Source organism: Pristis pectinata, chromosome X, assembly GCF_009764475.1.
Source record: "Pristis pectinata isolate sPriPec2 chromosome X, sPriPec2.1.pri, whole genome shotgun sequence".
Taxonomy (NCBI): domain Eukaryota; kingdom Metazoa; phylum Chordata; class Chondrichthyes; order Rhinopristiformes; family Pristidae; genus Pristis; species Pristis pectinata.
This window is the reverse complement of record NC_067450.1, coordinates 2,657,890-2,676,219: the sequence shown is the minus strand read 5'-3', so window position 1 is coordinate 2,676,219 and position 18,330 is coordinate 2,657,890. Positions and strand designations below refer to the sequence as shown.

The following is an 18,330-nucleotide window of genomic DNA, read 5'->3' as shown; positions in this document are numbered from 1 at the left end:
CATTTACCCATTTCCTTCTTGAAGCCTGCCTCCAAAGTATCAGCAGGAAGTGCATTCCAGATTCTAACCACTTGCTGTGTTATGAAGATTTCCCTCATATCATTCTTAATTCGTTTCGCCTTTGTTTTATACTCTTGACATCTAAACTTTGACCCATGTACCAATTGGAACAGACTCCCATTATCAACTCTGTTCAAACCCCTCATCATCTTGTACACTTCTATCAAATTTCCCCTAAACCTTCTCTAAAGAAAACAGTTCTGACCCCTCTAATCTATCATAACTGTAGACCTAAATAGGACCTCTACTTTTTGTGATATTTATTAATGACTTGGATGAGGGGGTAGAAGGGTGGGTTAGCAAGTTTGCAGATGACAAAGGTCGGTTGTGGGTAGTGTGGAGGGCTGTCGGAGCTTACAGAGGGATATTGATAGGATGCAGAGCTGGGCTGAGAAGTGGCAGATGGAGTTCAATCCGGAGAAGTGTGAGGTGGTACACTTTGGAAGGACAAACTCCAATGTGGAGTACAAGGTTAATGGCAGGATTCTGGGTAGTGTGGAGGAGCAGAGGGATCTGGGGTCCATATCCACAGATCACTGAAAGTTGCCTCACAGGTGGATAGGGTCGTTAAGAAAGCTTATGGGATGTTAACATTCATAAGTCGTGGGATCGAGTTTAAGAGGTACAAAACTCTGGTTAGACCACACTTAGAGTACTGTGTCCAGTTCTGGTTGCCTCATTATAGGAAGGATGTGGAAGCATTGGAAAGAGTGCAGAGGAGATTTAACAGGATGCTGCCTGGATTGGAGAGTATGGATTATGAGGAGAGACTAAGGGAGCTAGGGGTTTACTCTTTGGAGAGAAGGAGGAAGAGGGGAGACATGATAGAGGTATACAAAATATTAAGAGGAATAGATAAAGTAGACAGCCAACGCCTCTTTCTCAGGGCACCAATGCTCAATACAAAAGGGCATGGCTTTAAAGTAATGGCTGGGAAGTTCAAGGGAGATATCAGAGGGAGGTTTTTTACCCAGAGAGTGGTTGGTGCATGAAATGCGCTGCCTGGGGTGGTGGTGGAGGCTGATATGTTGGTCAAGTTCAAGAGATTGTTAGATAAGCATATGGAGAAATTTAAAATAGGAGGATATGTGAGAGGAAGGGGTTAGATAGTCTTAGGCATGGTTTAAAGGTCGGCACAACATGGTGGGCCGAAGGGCCTGTATTGTGCTGTATTGTTCTATGTTTTTATGGTGGGCTTGGATTTTCTGAAAGTGTGAAAGATGCAAACCCGGCCCTACTTTAACACAAGATTGACTTGAAAACTTTACCTGCTCCATCACTTCTGGGGCCATCCAACACGGAGTTCCAACAAAGGTTTTGCGGACTTTATTTCTGGTCATATCCCCACCAGCAGCCAGAAAGGCACTCACACCAAAATCTAGCAAAGGAAGAAGTCAACTGTTACACCGTTTTATTAAAAAGTCTTTCATCAGTAATTATTGCCATGGGGCACCGGAGCTCGATGTAAGATATCGGCTGTAAGTGTAGCCTCGGACAATGCATGGTACAGGTGAGCAAGCTGAAGAAGGCATATAGATTAACAGCCTCTCAATTCCTCCTCCATATTCCATATCTGGTCTACCTGTGAGGAAAGGCTTGATATTAAAGTTTGCATATATTGCAGTAACAATAAGAAGTTTTATTTAATTATCTCAGGAGACACAAAAATGTATATTGAACTTTTTGGAGTACAAACTTCATTCAGAGCTCTGCTTCCTGTATCCCAATCCACAAGTCTCATTCACCCATCACTCCTGTGTTTACCTATACTGGCTGCCGGTTCAGCTCAAGTTTAAATATCACAGCCTTCTGTTCAAATCCCATGATGGCTTCTTCCCATCCTATGTCCATAACCTCTTTCAGTCCTACTACTTTCTGAGTCGTCCACACCTGACCCCCTTGTTAATCCCATACCATACTACTTTGCCTGCAGCTCACTGGCTCCTAAACTCTGGAATTTCTTCCTTAAATCTCACTACCTTTTTTTCCCACCTCAAGCTGCTCAGTAAAACCTATGTCTTTGACTGATATTTTGGTCTTCTGTGTCAATTTTTGTCTGATAATGTTCCTTTGAAATGCCTAAGGGTTTTTTTTTACTATGTTAAAGGTGCTACAGAAATGCAAGTGTTGCTTCACAAAGCCCAGTCTCCAAGGGATCATTTTAGTGGTAACTTTCTCTGCCCTCCTTTCCCCGAAAGAACCAACTCTTGCTGGAATAGAATTCAGTGGAGAATGGGCACACAGGGGTGACATTGAAAGTCAGCAGTGAGCCCTCAGTGCTCCAATCCTCATCCAAGTTGGATTTACCTTCCAGTAGGACTCACTGAATAGTGATCAGAAGGCAGATTTATCTTAAACTATGTCCCCTCTTGAACAAGGGGGCATTGTTTCAAGATAAGGGGCCGATCATTTAAAACCAAGGTATGTAGAAATTTCTTCTCACAGAGCATGGTGAATCTCTGGAATTCTCTGCCCCAGAACGTTGTGGAGGCCGGATCATTAGAAATATTTAAAGTGGAGGTAGATACATTTTTGAAAGACTGGGTAATTAAGGGCTAAAGGGATATGTCACAAAAGAGGAGATAAGGCCTGGGACAGATCAGCTATGATCACAATGAATAGTGGGGCGGGCTTGAGGGGCTGAGTGGTCTACTCCTGCTCCTGTCTTCTTGTGTTCTTATCTGACTGACCCCCTCCCAATCACAGGGACATTAGCCAATTATTGTGCTCCTGGCATCCACCAGCTAACACAGCTCAAAGCAGGGATAAAATCAGAGCTGCTGCTGGTTCTGATGGCTCAGTTATTCATTGGAGGAACACACTGACCAAAGTGGGTGTGGGGATAGTTACTTCTGGTTTCTTGCCTCATTCAGTGTGCACAATGGCACATGGATTGTGGACACAAGTGGTCTTCTTCATTCACACCTCATGATTTTACTGTCGGCCTTACTCCAGCAGTAAGCATGACTTTGTACAGTGGTGTAAATGGGCAACAGCAAGTTGGCAGCTCACTTGTATTTCATTTGTTTCTATGGAAATAAAAATGAGCAGAGATATAAAATGGCTTTTTACATGTTTTACACTATTGTGCACTCAAAACGCTCCCCAATGGTCTGAAAGTATATGCACTGACTACTTTAATGCAAGACATGTTGTTCACTGTACCTCGGTTCAAGTGACAATAATAAACCAATACCAAGATTAGATTTTTGAGTGACTGTGATTTCACCAAAAGAATAGAGCCAGCATAGAATCAATCATCGCAGCACCGAGACCAACATGACCTTTCGGTTCTGTGTCACTGTTATTCATTTTGCCTACAGGTCGAAATTGGAGATGCTCTAATGTTAAAAATAATCAAGTTTGTTCACTGTTCTAATAATTCTATACTGGCCAATGTAATTTAATTTGCAAGCAAAGTATATTAAGGAAATTATTTTGAGTTACTTTACAATGGTAAGATTAGCATCCGCTAAACCTACCTGCAATTTGTATAGATCCATCATCTCCAAGTAGAATATTACCAGCTTTAACGTCCCTGAAACAGTACAGACATTAAAAGGTTGGTAGGATTGCTGTTGAATCCTCAGAACTTGTATCCCTTTGCTTTGTGTACTGACTCAGATCACCCTTCCCTTGCTTGTTGTTGCTGTTGTTCTCTGAGCAGGGCACAACCAAAGAACTGATCCATTTACGGTTAAATTGGAAACACTGTTGTCCCTGGATCAGTGGGTGCTTGAGATTCTTAAGCACAAAAATCTAGCCCGACACTCAGTCTAGCATCCAGGAGATGCTGCAGTGTCTTCAGACGGGATGTTAAACCGAGGCCCCATCTGCTCTCCCAAGTAAAATTGTTAAATTATGCCTGGGTTCCTGACCAAGATGATAGCGAATCTGTGATGTGTAAGAAGGTATTGACTAATGACCAGGGTCAGTGTTTTCACATACTTCTCACAACAGGAGGCTATTCAGCCCATCGAGTCTATGCAGGCTCTCAAACCAATCTCCCATTTATTTCCCTGTACCTTATTTTCTCTCACATGCCTATTAGCTACCCCCTGGCCCTCCACACCACGCCCCCTCCCCACCAAATACACGGAGTAAATTTACAGGAGGCAATGTACCTATCGCCTTTGGGATGTGGAAGGAAACTGGAGCACCCAAAGGAAAACCATCTTGGTCACCGGGAGAATGTGCAAACTCCACACAGACAGTGCCAGAGGTTGGGAATGAATCCCAGTGCCTGAAGCTGTGGGACTAACTATTGCACCACCATGTTGTCTCCTCTGCAGGAGGAACCAGATGGTACTTAAAGAAGAGGATTATACAAACACACAAATTGGTAGGCCTTTCACCCGATAAGCCTGCTCTGCCATTTAATAAAATCACAGCTGACCTGACTGTAACCTCAATTCCATACTCCCGTCTACCCCCGGTAACTTTTCACCTCCTTGCTTATCAAGAGTCTACCTACCTATTCCTTAAAGACTCCATTTCCACCACCTTTGAGGAAGAGAGTCCCAATTTACCTCAACTGCGTCATAAATGGGTTCTATTTAAACAGTGACCTTTAATTCTAGATTCTCCCACAAGAGGAAACATCCTCTCTACAAGCATCCCGTCAAGACTTTCAGGATCCTATTAAATTCACCATCCGGGACATGCCCTCTTCGTGTTACTACCATCAGGGAGCCTGAAGACCCACATTCAATGTTTTAGGAACAGCTTCTTCCCCTCCACCATCAGATTTCTGAACGGTCCATGAACACTACCTCATTCCTCTTTTGCACTACTTATTTATTTTTGTAACTTATGGTAATCTTTATGTCTTGCACTGTACTGCTGCCACAAAACAACAAATTTCACTTCATATGTCAGTGAGAGTAAACCTGATTCTGAAGAAGACTTTGATAAACAGTTCCTTAGTTAAATCCTTCTGGATTGGTACTCAATATGAGTTAGGAGCAAAGATTTGAAGGTTCACCTGTGTATCTGTCCATTCCTATGCAGATAATCCAAGCCCTCCAGCACCTCTTTGAGAACTGTTGCTATCACTGGTTCGTCCAGCACACCATTCTTGTGTTCATTCTTGCTGACCGTCCTTCTGATTATATCCAGCATAGAGCCTGAAAGAGAAGCAAAGGCCTGTTCACTTTGCATTCAAGCAGAAGTCTCACACTCTCTCTTTACAACCTCTCCCATCACCTCAGTGGTCTTTCTTTCACCTCCTTTGTTACTGCTCACACATTCTCTTCCCCAGCGCTGATGGCACAAAGATTGGTGGAGCTGTTGATGGTGTGGAGAGTAGTCTTTGGCTACAGGATGGTATTGATGTATTGGTGAAATAGGCTGAGAAATGGCAGATGGAGTTTAATCCAGACAAATGTGAGGTTATGCATTTTGGGAGTACTAATGAAACTAGGACACATACCATGAATGGTAGGGTCCCAGGGAGTATTGAGGAACAGAGGAACCTTGGTGTACAACTCCAAATATCCTTGAAGCTGGCAGTGCTGGTAGATAATGTGGTTAAGAAGGCATAGGAGATACTGGCCATCATTAATCAAGGCATTGAATTTAAGAGTAGGGAGGTTATGTTCCAACTTTATAAAACAATGATCAACCCTTGGCTGGAGTACTGCATGTAGTTCTGGTCACCAGACTATAGGAAAGGTGTTGGCGCTAGAGAGGGTGCAAAGGAGATTCAACAGGATGTTGCCTGGGATGGAGCGTTTCAGTCATGAGAAGAGGCTGGATCTGTTCTCCCTGGAGCGGAGGTGGTTAAGCGGGGACATGATTGAGGTGTATAAGATTTACAGCGCCAGCGACCCGGGTTCAATTCCCGCCGCTGTCTGTAAGGAGTTTGTACGTTGTCCCCGTGTCTGCGTGGGTTTCCTCCGGGTGCTCCGGTTTCCTCCCACATTCCAAAAAAGGCGCACAGGTTAGGAAGTTGTGGGCGTGCTATGTTGGCGCCGGAAGTGTGGCGACACTTGCGGGCTGCCCCCAGAACACTCTACGCAAAAGATGCATCTCACTGTGTGTTTCGACGTACATGTGACTAAAAAAGACATCTTATCATGAGGGCTGTAGATAGGGTACACTGCAGGAAACTTCTCCCCATATCAGAGGTAGATAAAACTAGAAGACATAGATTTAGGATAAGGAGTAAGAGATAAGAGATTCAGGGGATCTGAAGGGGATCTTTTTCACCCGGAAAATGGTGAGCACCTGGTACACACTGCCTGAGAGAGTGGTGGAAGCAGAGTCATTTCCAGCGTTTAAGAAGTGTCTGGACAAGCACTTGAATTGCCTAGGCATAGAAGGCTATGGGGCAAGTGCTGGAAGATGGGATTAATATGGGTAAGTCCCCACTGGTCGGCAGGGACATGGTGGGCCGAATGGCCTGTTTCCATGCTGTGTGACTATGACTGCAATCATTCCACCGCCGCACCACTCCCCCCCCCGCACACAGACACACACCTCATCGCATTTCACTCTCTTGCTCTCTTCTCAACCCACCTAGATTACCACCTCATTCTGCTGTTCTCCCCCCACTGAATCATTGCCTGCACTTTAAAAACTGAGGAATTAGCACTGGCCAATATTTCATTCTCAAACCAAGAACGCTTTTTATAATCAAATAGGCTCCTTTTGCGAAGCAGGAAACTGATATGAGCTCCTGGCAGAACTGCTTTTGGCTAATTTGCTGGGGTTATGTCTCAACATGCAGCAGATGCTCAGTGGAACCCTGCCCAAATGTCAAGCCCTTTAAATGTAAACTGAGGAGAGAGTCAAAGGGCTTTTTTTCCCCCCCTTAATTGTTCATTTTTCAGGATCTGGGCATTGCTGGAAAGACCAGCATTTATTGCCCATCACTAATTACCCACGAGAAAGTGGTGGTGGCGAGCCAGCTCCTTGAACCACTGCAGTCCTTTCGGTGAAATGATGCTGGGGACAGAGTTCCAGGATTTAGACCCGAAAATGAAGGAGGGGCAATATAGTTCCAAATCAGGATGGTGTGTAACTGGGCAGGAATCTACAGGTGGTGGGGTTTCCATGTACCTTCTTGGGAGTAGAGGTCACAGGTTTGGAAGGTGCTGCTGGAGTAGCCTGGGCGAGTAACTGTAGTGCATTTTGTGCACACTGCAGCCACTGTGTAACAGTGGTGGGGGGAATGGATGTTTAGGGTCATGGATGGAGTACCAGTCAAGTGGGCTGCTTTATCCTGGATCGCGTCAAGCTTCTTGAGAGTTGTTCGAGCTGCACTTGTCCAGGCAAGTAGAGAGTATTCCATCATGCTCCCGATTTGTGCCTTGTAGATAGTGGAAAGACCTTGGAGTGCTAGGAACTGAATCATTCACCACAGGATACCCAGCCTCTGACTGGCTCTTGAAGCCATGATATTTACATGGCAGGTCCAGTTGAGCTTTTGGTCAATGGTGACCCCTAGTATATTGATGGCAGGATCTACATGATGGCAATGCCACTGAATGCCAAGGATGAGTATTAGACTCTCTCTCATTATGGATTATCATTGCCTGGCATTTCAGTGGCATGAGTGATATTTATCATTTATCAGCGCATGCCTGAATATCGTTTAGATCTTGCTGCATGCAGGCATGGGCCGCTTCATAAGAGGAGGAGTTGCAAATGGAATTGAACATTGTGTAATCATCAGTGAACATCCCCACTTCTGACCTCATGATGGAAGGAAGGCCATTGATGAAACAACTAAAGATAGTTGGGCTGAGGACACTGCTCTGAGGTGATGTTCTGGGGCTGGGATGATTGACCTCCAATAACCACACCCATCTTCCTTTGTGCAAGGTATGACTCCAACTATTGGAGTGTTTTCCCTTTGATGCTGATTGACTTCAATTTTACCAGAACACTCTAATATCCAATTCGATGAACTTCACATCTAGAATTCAGCCCTTTGGTGCATATTTGGACCAAGGCTGTGTTGCAGTCTGGAGTTGGGTGGCCTAGGTGAGGAAGTTACTGGTGAGTAAGCACCACTTAATAGCACTGTTGATGACACTTTCCATCATGTTGCTAATCGCACTCAATGTCAGCAAAACCAAGGAATTGATTGTGGACTTTAGGAAGGGGAAGTCGGGAGAACACACACCAGTCCCATGGAGGGGTCAGCAGTGGGAGGGGTCAGTAGCGGGAGGGGTCAACAGCTTCAAGTTCCTGGGTGTCAACATGGCAGAGGATACTCTAGCTTGTTATTCCTTTTGTTTTGCACTATTTATTTTTGTAATTTATAGTAATTTTATACCTTCGCACTGTACTGATGCCGCAAAACAACAAATTTCACGTCACATAAGCCAGTGATAATAAATCTGATTCTGATTGAGAGTAGACTGATTCTGGTTAATTACTGTCCGTTGTACACCTTGCATTATTGGATAGATGCCAATAATCACATTATTGGATAGATGCCAGTGTTGTAACTGCACTGGACAGCTTGGTTAGAGGCACAACTAGTTCAGGAGTACAGGTCTTCGGTGATGCAGCTGGGATGTTGCCTGGACCTTTAGCCTTTGCTATATCCAGTGTAATGAGGATACCAATTTGGCCCTCACCCACCATCCACATGAGCATGCACCCTCTAGCAGGAGTCACTGGACACCAGTGGGGGGCAGGAGCCCTTGCTGAGGCTGTGCATTCTGTGCCAGCAGACCCCAGCTTGTTCTGCATGGGTATCAGACAAACCTGGGACATCCCTGTCCTGCAAGTCCCAGGAAAACACTGGGACACAGAGGGAAACAAGTCAATCTCATTAATGTTTTGCTCCAAGTTAATACCATTTCAAATTTTCCTGAAACATGAACCATCTTTGTTTCTTGCCCACATTTTACCAAACTCTCTGTTGCAATGCAGCTGCTAAGTGTCAGGTTATTGACCCTCCCGCAGGTGCTGCAGTTACAGGGAGAAGAACAACAGACGTTGTTAAAGAGAGTGAAAGCCTCTCATTGAAAACAGTACAACAGCAATGACCAGTTTCAGAGCTCTGGGAAATGGTTGTATATTACATCCTATCAGACAAATTCACCTTGGGAGGTCAAACAACAAATTTACTTCAATGGATAAGGAAACTGTGTAGAATATAAACTGGCCACAGAGTCACCACTGGCTGTCTTCCATTTGCCCTAATTTCAATCCTGTCCCTTCAGCTTGAACACAAAGCAATAATTATTAAAGGAAGATGAATGTTGTCTTTGTATTCTGTGTGACGTTGTCTTACCTCCACTCAGCAGCTTCATGACCAGCCAGAGTTCATCCTTCACCACAAATGAGGTGAAATAGGTCACGACATTGGGATGATTGCACTGACTCATGGCTTGAATCTCTTTCTGTTTAGACAGAAATGGAGTGATCAGCATTTTACAGCCATGCTAATAAGAGATTTATAGAATGCTACTTAAAACCAGAACAGTCCAAATAAAAAATGGCACCAGAGGGGTTGTCATCAATGCAAATCTAATAATAATTTGTTAATCACAAATGCTGCCTTCTTTCTACCTGGGTTTGGAGATGGGAGAACATCAATTAGGATTATTAAACTGAAGGAGAATAAGGTGAACCTGACTGTGAAACCCTTGGCCTAGTTCGCCAACACTCAGTGCCTGGATTCGCTCAACAAACAGCAATCACTCGATCGTGGTTACAGAAGGCAGCTGGTGGCTGTAGTACTCTTCCAGTCAAGGCACAAGGTCTATTGCTGTGACACTGAGCTCCAATTTAAAAAGATTTACAGGCCCAGCTCAAATTGAGAATCAGCTTAATTGTGGAGGTGTATTGTTCTGTTTTGTTCTCAGAAGGGGGTGAATTTCCAAATTTGTGGGCCTGGTCCCCAGTCAGTAAATATCAAAAGATTCCTTTAGACTTTTCTTACCATTAATTTAAATGATTGGAAAATGATGACATCTAAATTTCTGGTATGTGCTCTTAGCAGTTGATTGATCATAGAGAAGACCTATGAAGCCCATCAGAAGATTTTGTTATGTCCACACCAGCTACCCAGGCTCTCAGCAGTAGCTCTCAATCTCTCCTCTGTCTAGAAATGTATCTCATTGCCTGTTGGACTCATCTAATGATCATTTTTATCCACTACTCTATTCCCATTTGTATAATGTTCAACCTCACACGTCACAATGGATTTCTAAGCATGTGGCTAACAAGCTCCAATTATAAAGTTTAAATCTGTCGCTCACAGTGGCTTGTGGGCAGTGGTAAACAAATCCAGATCAGGCAACTGCAGTGTGGGGACACTCAGGTCTGCTGGTCGCTGTTTGCAAAATGGTGGAACACTAACTGCGAAGAGGGCAACTGGTAAAAATAGCCCCCAGATAGTACCGGTGCTTCAACTCACCAGAAGCTCATCCATGCTCGTATTGCATTTCTCCAGATTTATTCTCTTTATTGCAACCCGCTCCTTCTTAGGTTTGCAGAAGGCTGCCTGTACCACGGCAGTGGCCCCGCTGCCTGTAGCAAGAGAAGAGAAACTCACAAATAGCAATCACAAGAGGAAAAGCACAAAACAGCAAACCACTCTCGCCTTTTTCAGTGAAATGGCTGCAAAACTCCTTCCAAGTCAATTGCAGAGACCTTTCCAACTCAAGTGTCAAGTCCGAGCCAGTTATTTACTGTTAGGGCTGACGCATGCTCAGCAGTCTCACCCCAGAGGTGGGCTTCAAGACAGGTTTCTGAGTATTTGAAGTTCCAACATTCCAACAGTTGCAAGGTAATCAGCACAGCAATTTAAGTCACACAAATTAAAAATATAAAGTGGAGATACCACTCTTGCTCTCTTTCTCTCCCACACACACTCACATGTTTTTTGAACAGTTATTATGTAGCAAAACCCAGGTTCAACTGTTCAGGTGTATTCAGCTCCCAAGCAGGGAAAGCAGGAGAATGGAGAAATGACCACTTTCTACTGCTCCCTCGAGCAGCTGGTTCTATAGTTATTGCTGATAGATTAAGTGGTTATTCTGCCTTCAGTCCATGCTGGGCAGTGAGGAAGCTGGGACCAATTCCCTCATTATCCAGCATCCAAATGGTTCTTCAAGTACACAAATAAAGTCAAGGTAATGAAACCCATGCCCAGAACTCCTATGGCATTAGCTGTTTTTATAGCATCACACTACACCCAATTCTCCAGGAGAGATTCCTTTATTTCCATTTGGCTAATTTACCCCAGAACCCCTCCCTAACCCTTAATTTAAATTGATAACAATTATAACAGCACTCACCACCCCCTCTAAAACAACTCAATTCTAACATCAGTATTATCGTTGCCTGGTCATTTTCAGCGAGTTTCATTGTCTCTGCATCTACTTCTGTCAAATTTGTTGCCTGTGGCTCAGTGGGAAGCACACTCACTTCCAAGCAGAAGGTGTGGATTTAAATCCCACTCTGGAGCCTTGCTGAGGGAGTGCTGTGCTGTCAGAGGTCCATCTTTGGATCATGTAAAAGATCCCATGCCACTATTTGAATATGAGCAAAGGGCATTCTCCCTGGTGACCTGGCCAATGTTCATTCCTCAATTAACATCACTAAAACAGATGATCTGGCCATTGTTACAGGGAAAATGACTACACTTTAAAAATGTAAAGCATGTTTTGAGACTGTAAAATATATATTTTTTTAAAACAAGGATTGTCTACCATTTTGGAATACTGAATTGTCTGGAAATTATTTGCCCATCCCTGGGCTACAGTTTTACAGACAATGGCCTCTCCTTGGTACCTCACCTAACTGGCTGTCCTTTACAAGGCTGGACAGTGATGTCCACAAGCTATTCCACTATGGTTGGTATCACACCTAATCCATGGACAGTATTATTCCTGATCCTGCCCTCATTACATCCATGTGTTTCCCAGTGGAATGGTGAGCAAGAGCAAGAACCCAAGCTAATCTTTTCCACCTTGTAAGCCCAGGTGGGGCACAGATAAATTGACTACTTTCAGAGCAACCCTAGCTATACCAGTCCAGCTCAGCACAGATCAGCAATCCACCCTGGGACCTTCATGACTGAGCTGCACATTAGATGATTTCTTGCTGGGGGATGGGGGGGAGGGAGAGAAGCCATCAAGTAAGATTTCAAAAATTAAAAACTGCCAAACATAAAAGAATAACACACACACAATAGGCACCAAAGCAATGCTGAGTTATAACTTCCATCTTTATGGTAGCAGAGACAAGAAGTCATTAGTATGATCTGACTCTGGTTAAGTAATGGTTTAATGTTCAGCACTAACAGACCAATTAGTAAATGGAAGACATTAATGAACATGGTGGCTGGGGCCTGCCAAGCCCTGATTAACACCACTGCCTGAACAAAGATAAGCTGATCTCCCTCAGCGTCGCCCTGAGGCACAAAAGTGATATTTGTCTTGTTAAAGTGGAGCAATAGTCAACTAGGCTGCTGCTCCAGCATTTCCACCACTCCCTCCCCCAATCTGGAAAAAAAACACATCCCAAGGCTAATTGTTGTGGGTAGGTCTAAATTCTGACACCTGTTAATTAATTGGCACCTTATCCCCTTGGGATGAGGAAAGGTTAGCAGTCAGGAAAAAAGGCAAATAGAAGTGTTTTTCTTCCTCTTTTTTACTTAAAGATTGTTTTACATCTTCTGGAGTGTGTACAATCAGCATTGTGTACTAGCCAAGGGTAATCTCCCAACTTTACGCTCTGCATGAAGAGCATATGTCTAATATGCCGTTAACTTAAGTGACCAGAAGATCATTCTTCACTGGTGAATTTGTGTTATTACCTCTCATTGGTAGCATACTGTCAGAAAAACATGACTCTTTTCATATATATCTTGATTATTGTAGACTAAAACATGCAACTCAGCTTTGCATTCCTCCTTCACTCTTAAACTCTAGACTGACATATTTAGTACAAAGTGACAATGCGCAACTATCAAAAGGTTTTCTTTTGTGAGGAAAACTCCCTCAGACATCCTGGGACTCCGAAGGGCCACTCACCATAACCCCATCTTTCAGTAATCACCACTCATTTATGGTATTCTTCTATGACATTGTACACAAATATAATAAATTCTACATTTATTTCATTTTTGATTCATTGCTAACACAGTTTTTACAACTTAAAGGTTAGTTAGCTCCCTGGCAACCAACCCTTTTTTATTCAAACATATACTTAAACAGGGCATGGACAAATCAGTACAGTTGCCATCTCTTTGAGTGCCTGTGACATGAACACATCTGGCACACCACTGAAGTGCTCACCTATTAATAGATGACATCGCCAAATCACACCATCAGCTTTTCAACCAACTCCCATCCTCGACAGCCCTCACCACCTTCACCTCTAAAGATCCACCTCCTTCAATGCCCTTTCCGTCCTGATCACTGACACCACTAACAGCCTCTCTTATTATCCTCATCATTATTCCCTCTGTATGGGTGCCATTCTCTTTCCTTTAACATTGCTGTCCTTGCCCATTCAGTAAGAAGCTTACCCCGCCCCCCTCCCCCCCCACCAATCCCTCTGACTACTGCCCCATGTCTACTCTCCCCTTCCTCCGAGGTCTTTGAAGACAGCGTTACCACCCATTTTCCACATATCCACTTTTTGCCTTTCACATAGCAATATACCTTCCTTGGTCGACATCACCAAGATCCCATATGTGTGACTAGGATCTTTCATTCTTCGTTATATTTTTGACCTCACCACAAAGTTTAACACAGTTGATCACTCCATCCTTCGCCCTTGCCTTTCCTTTATAGCTGATCTCCATGACACCCTCACTCCTCTCCCAATATGTCCAACACATTCCCAGCAGTGGCTTCTCCTGCCGTTCTCATTTCCAAACGCACCTCAAAGTGTCCTCATTTAGATGTGTGTGCTGATGCTACCTTTCTTCTGTAACTCTCAACTCCATGATCATCTCCGTGCAAGATTGCTTCTAAGAACTTCATCCAAATAAGCATTATGAAGACTGAAAATGTCTGATTTAGCTCCAGCCAAAAGATCTATACCATAGTCTCAATTCCATTCCCCTTCCAGCTGCTTGTTCAGACCAAATTAATTTCAACTCTGGTGCCTTGTTTTGACCATGAGCAAAGTTTCAAACTCCACATCCTATCCATCACCAAGACTGCTTCTACACTGTGCAACATTCCATGTGTTATGTTTATGACCTTTCTCTGACTGCATAATATAATCAGGTTTGTTTACCTTGCAAATGGGTTGTCAACAAGATCCAAGAGATAGTCTCTATATCTGATACTCTGAGTTTGTGCTCCAAACACATTGCATAATGCCTAGAACACAGGTATAATGTTCACTATTCACATTCATCATCATACAGTTTTGTCAAAAACAACTAATACCAATGCGGCAGATAATTTAAAAAAATATCCTCAGTAAATGCCCATTCTAATGTCACATCTTGACAGAGCTCTATCTTTAGAAATGGAGTGTTGAGTTGTATAGATAGTTAGTAGCATGTCTTATGAGTGAATTGACAAGATGCAATGAAGTAACTGAGAAAGAACTGGATAGAAGGCTAATGCTTATAGTGGTCATGCATCATAGAATCAGAATGAACTGCTGGTTAGTTTTGAACCGAAGAGAAAACACTGAGGCTCCTTTACAAAGTGTGAAATGTTTAGTTACACATCACTGCAGGCAGTTCTTCCATAGCTAACTCTCCATCAGCACTTTTGCCTCAGAGCACCCCTGTCATATAAGAGGAAGGGGGAAGTCAATAAGGAGAACCTTCACCCAACGGCAAAATCACAGCCAAGAGAGTGCATCACACCTTTTCAAGGATCCTCCACAGGGCCACCTCAGGAAACAGCTAAGTCATTGGTTTGTCCATCTGAAACACATAAAGGGACACTTTAGCCACAATGCACAGTAGACGGCCCTCAAAAGCCTTTTTCAACACCTTGACCACACAAGATGCAGACTTGGGGCAATGGCAATATTCTACCATGTGCATGGAAACGTGAATGCCTTGCATCACATAGTGCATGTAAGTAAGCTTAAACAAGTTGACTTGGACAGTTTGCTCACCCTTGGTAATAAACAGCCAGTGATCCTCCTCTACACAGCTCATTGGAGTACTGTCTGAAGCCCAGTCTGGTGGCATTTTTGAGGGCAGCCATGAATGCCAGTGGGCTTCACATGCTACTTCCTTCTTGTGCAAAATTGTTCTGCAGTGATGCAACCTGGTCAAACTCTTCAGATAATTCATCAACTTTTTATCCTCATTTTATATGTAAATAGTGTCAATAACAATGGATTTACTGCCATCATTACATATGAGAAATATTATTTATTTACCTTTGTAAACTTCAACGATTTAACGAAGCGTTATTTTTCTCACATCCAAGTCCACTGGCTTTGTTCCCCTTCAGTCCAGCAAGTCCATTATCACTCTTAAAAGCGATCGAACCATGGTGCGAAGTGGCCCTTATTCAGCCCACTGCAGCAGGGGCCTCCCTCAGAGACACCACGGCAAAGGCAGCACAGTTCTTCTGACCATGTCTCAGATGCATCCTTTCTCAGCCTGTTTGCTTTCAATCAACATCCATCTGTGGGCTCTGCTTGCCTGCTGCCTGAAGCCTCTTCATTGTTTCAAGTATCATTGTGAGGTGACAAATGAGTCAAGTGGAAAACAGTACCTGCTGCTGCTGTTGGATCTTGACCCGTCTTTAAAAAGGGAGGGAAGGGCACAGAATCCCTCCATTTACCCATCATAGGAAGGGAGATCTGTAAGTCATCAACCTTGGTGTTTACCTGTGAAGGGGAGCTCCAAGCAACGTTCCAAGGCAGACCACCAGATTTCAGTGGTCCCTTGTTGTTGCCGCATTAGTGCCGAAATAATCAGTTGACTGAAATATGGCACTTACTCCTTGGCAATACAGACCACCAGAATAACCAGGGCAATTCCCCACCAGCCACACAAGATCTCCACAATCAAGTAGATTCTAGTTCCTGATTTGTATGTAACCATAAACTTCAAAATACATTTAGTTGAGAATTCAGAGTCTCACATCACCCCTCCTCCACCCTCCCTGCATCTTAGCGAGCTTCTTCCCTCCTTCCCATTCTAAAGAAAGGTCTTGACCTGAAACGTTAACTCTTTTTCCTTTTCCCACAGATACCACCTAACCTATTGAATATTTCCAAAATTTTCTGTTTTTTTTTGATTTTCAGGCTCTGAATTTGTTGACCACCAGAGAGTATTTGGTCTCTGATTACTATATTCAAACCTTTAATCATAGACTCTTTTAGTCAGAGTCATGGAATAATACAGCCCGTCCTGGACCAACCACGTAGACGCCATGGCCAAGAAAGCTCACCAGCGCCCCTGCTTCCTCAGGAGGCTAAAGAAGTTTGGCAGGTTCCCCCTTGACATTCACCAACTTTTATCAATGCACCATAGAAAGCATCCTATCTGGATGCATCATGCCTTGGTATGGCAACTGCTCTGCCAGGACTGCAAGAAATTGCAGAGTTGTGGACACAGCTCAGCATATCACAGAAACCAGCCTCCCCTCCATGGACTCTGTCTATACTTCTCGCTGCCTCAGTAAAGCAGCCAGCAGAATCAAAGACCCCACCCCCCCAGCCCGGACATTCTCTCTTCTCCCCCCTCCCATCGGACAGAAGATACAGAAGCCTGAAAGCACGTACCACCAGGCTCAAGGACAGCTTCTATCCCATTGTTATAAGACTATTGAACGGTTCCCTAGTACGATAAGATGGACTCTTGACCTCAATCTACCTCGTTATGACCTTGCACCTTATTGTCGACCTACATTGCACTTTCTCTGTAGCTGTGACACTTCACTCTACATTCCGTATTGTTTTACCTTGTACTATCTCAATGCACTGTGTAATGAATTGACCTGTACAATCGGTATGCAAGACAAGTTTTTCACTGCACCTTGGTACAAGTGACAATAATAAACCAATTCCAATACAGGCCCTTCAGCCCAACTTGTCCATGCCAACCAAGATGCCCTTCTAAGCTAGTCCCATTTGCCCGCATTTGGCCCATATCCCTCTAAATCTTTTCTATCCATGTACTTTTCCAAGTGTTTTTAAATGTTATTATTGTACCTGCCTCAACCACTTCCTCTGGCGGCTCGTTCCATATACACACCACCTTCTGCATGAAGAGGTTGCCCCTCAGGTCCCTTTTAAATCCTTCCTCTCTCACCTTAAAACCTATGTCCTCTATTTCTTGATTTCCTTTCCCTGGGAAAAAGACGGTGTGCATTAACCCTATCTATGCCGCTCATGATTTTATACACCTCTATAAGATTACCCCTTCACTCCGTGGAAAAAAGTCCTACCCTGCCCAACCTCTCTATATAACTCAGGCCCTAAAGTCCTGGCAACATTCTTATAAATCTTCTTTGCACTCTCATGTACATGTCACGTACAGTTAGTTCATGGAGAACAAAGCTCAGCTCATTGTGTGCACACATGCTCACATATTGATCACCACTCCAGACAAGCTTTTTTTTTAACCTTTTTGCAGCTACTTCCAACTCCCTTAATCATTAGCTATTTTCTCTCTGCACTCCTGAACACCAGTACCTCTTTTTCCACCCCTTTTCATGACCTTCCTCTATCAGTACTTTAATCTTTGTTACTCACACATCATCTTTTCGCCCATACCTCAAACGTGTCCACCTCCAGGACTTTATCCAATGTGCCTATCCAAGTATTATCCACCATAGCCATCATGATACTTGCCTGCTGGGTTCTTCACATTCACTCTTTGGGAAAGGAGCACAAATCTGCATTGAAAGGTGGCCATTCAGCCCTTCAAGCCCACCCACTCCACAATTCCAGCACAGCCACTTCTATCACAGATTCTTCCTCTCCACAAATCTCTCTTCCTAACCAACCCACCTCCTTGCCGACCCATCTTGTGAATCAAATAGATGAACTAACATCTCCACAACTCTCAAACCTATTCCCAAAGGACACTGATTCAGTATTTTTTTTAAGAAAGGTGAATTAATGTAGAATTTACTTTTATGTTCCACTCACTCTGCCTCTAAAGGAACAGGGAATTCAGAAGAGAGTGAGCAGAAAGGAGCCTGACCTTTGGGGACTACGTTATGAAGACAGACCAAGGCAACTGAACAAATGTTCTCTAGAGGAGCAAATCATCTTTAGAATAACAAAGGTACAAATTGAGGTAAAATTAAGGAGGGTTGTTTGCCTGCACGGTATAGACACAGCTGCAGAAAAAAAATG

At 43.7% G+C, this 18,330-nt stretch overlaps 1 protein-coding gene across 1 annotated transcript in view; it reads right to left on the bottom strand.

The window, feature by feature from the left end:
* Positions 1-18,330, bottom strand: part of LOC127566904 (STE20/SPS1-related proline-alanine-rich protein kinase-like) — a 45,951-nt gene that overhangs the window by 16,624 nt on the left and 10,997 nt on the right. The window contains exons 2-6 of the mRNA XM_052009424.1: positions 10,442-10,554; positions 9,314-9,422; positions 5,045-5,186; positions 3,543-3,598; positions 1,329-1,438 (exon numbers count right to left, since the gene is read on the bottom strand). Of these exons, the coding sequence (XP_051865384.1) occupies positions 1,329-1,438; positions 3,543-3,598; positions 5,045-5,186; positions 9,314-9,422; positions 10,442-10,554 (530 nt within the window). The remainder of the gene's footprint in view (positions 1-1,328; positions 1,439-3,542; positions 3,599-5,044; positions 5,187-9,313; positions 9,423-10,441; positions 10,555-18,330) is intronic.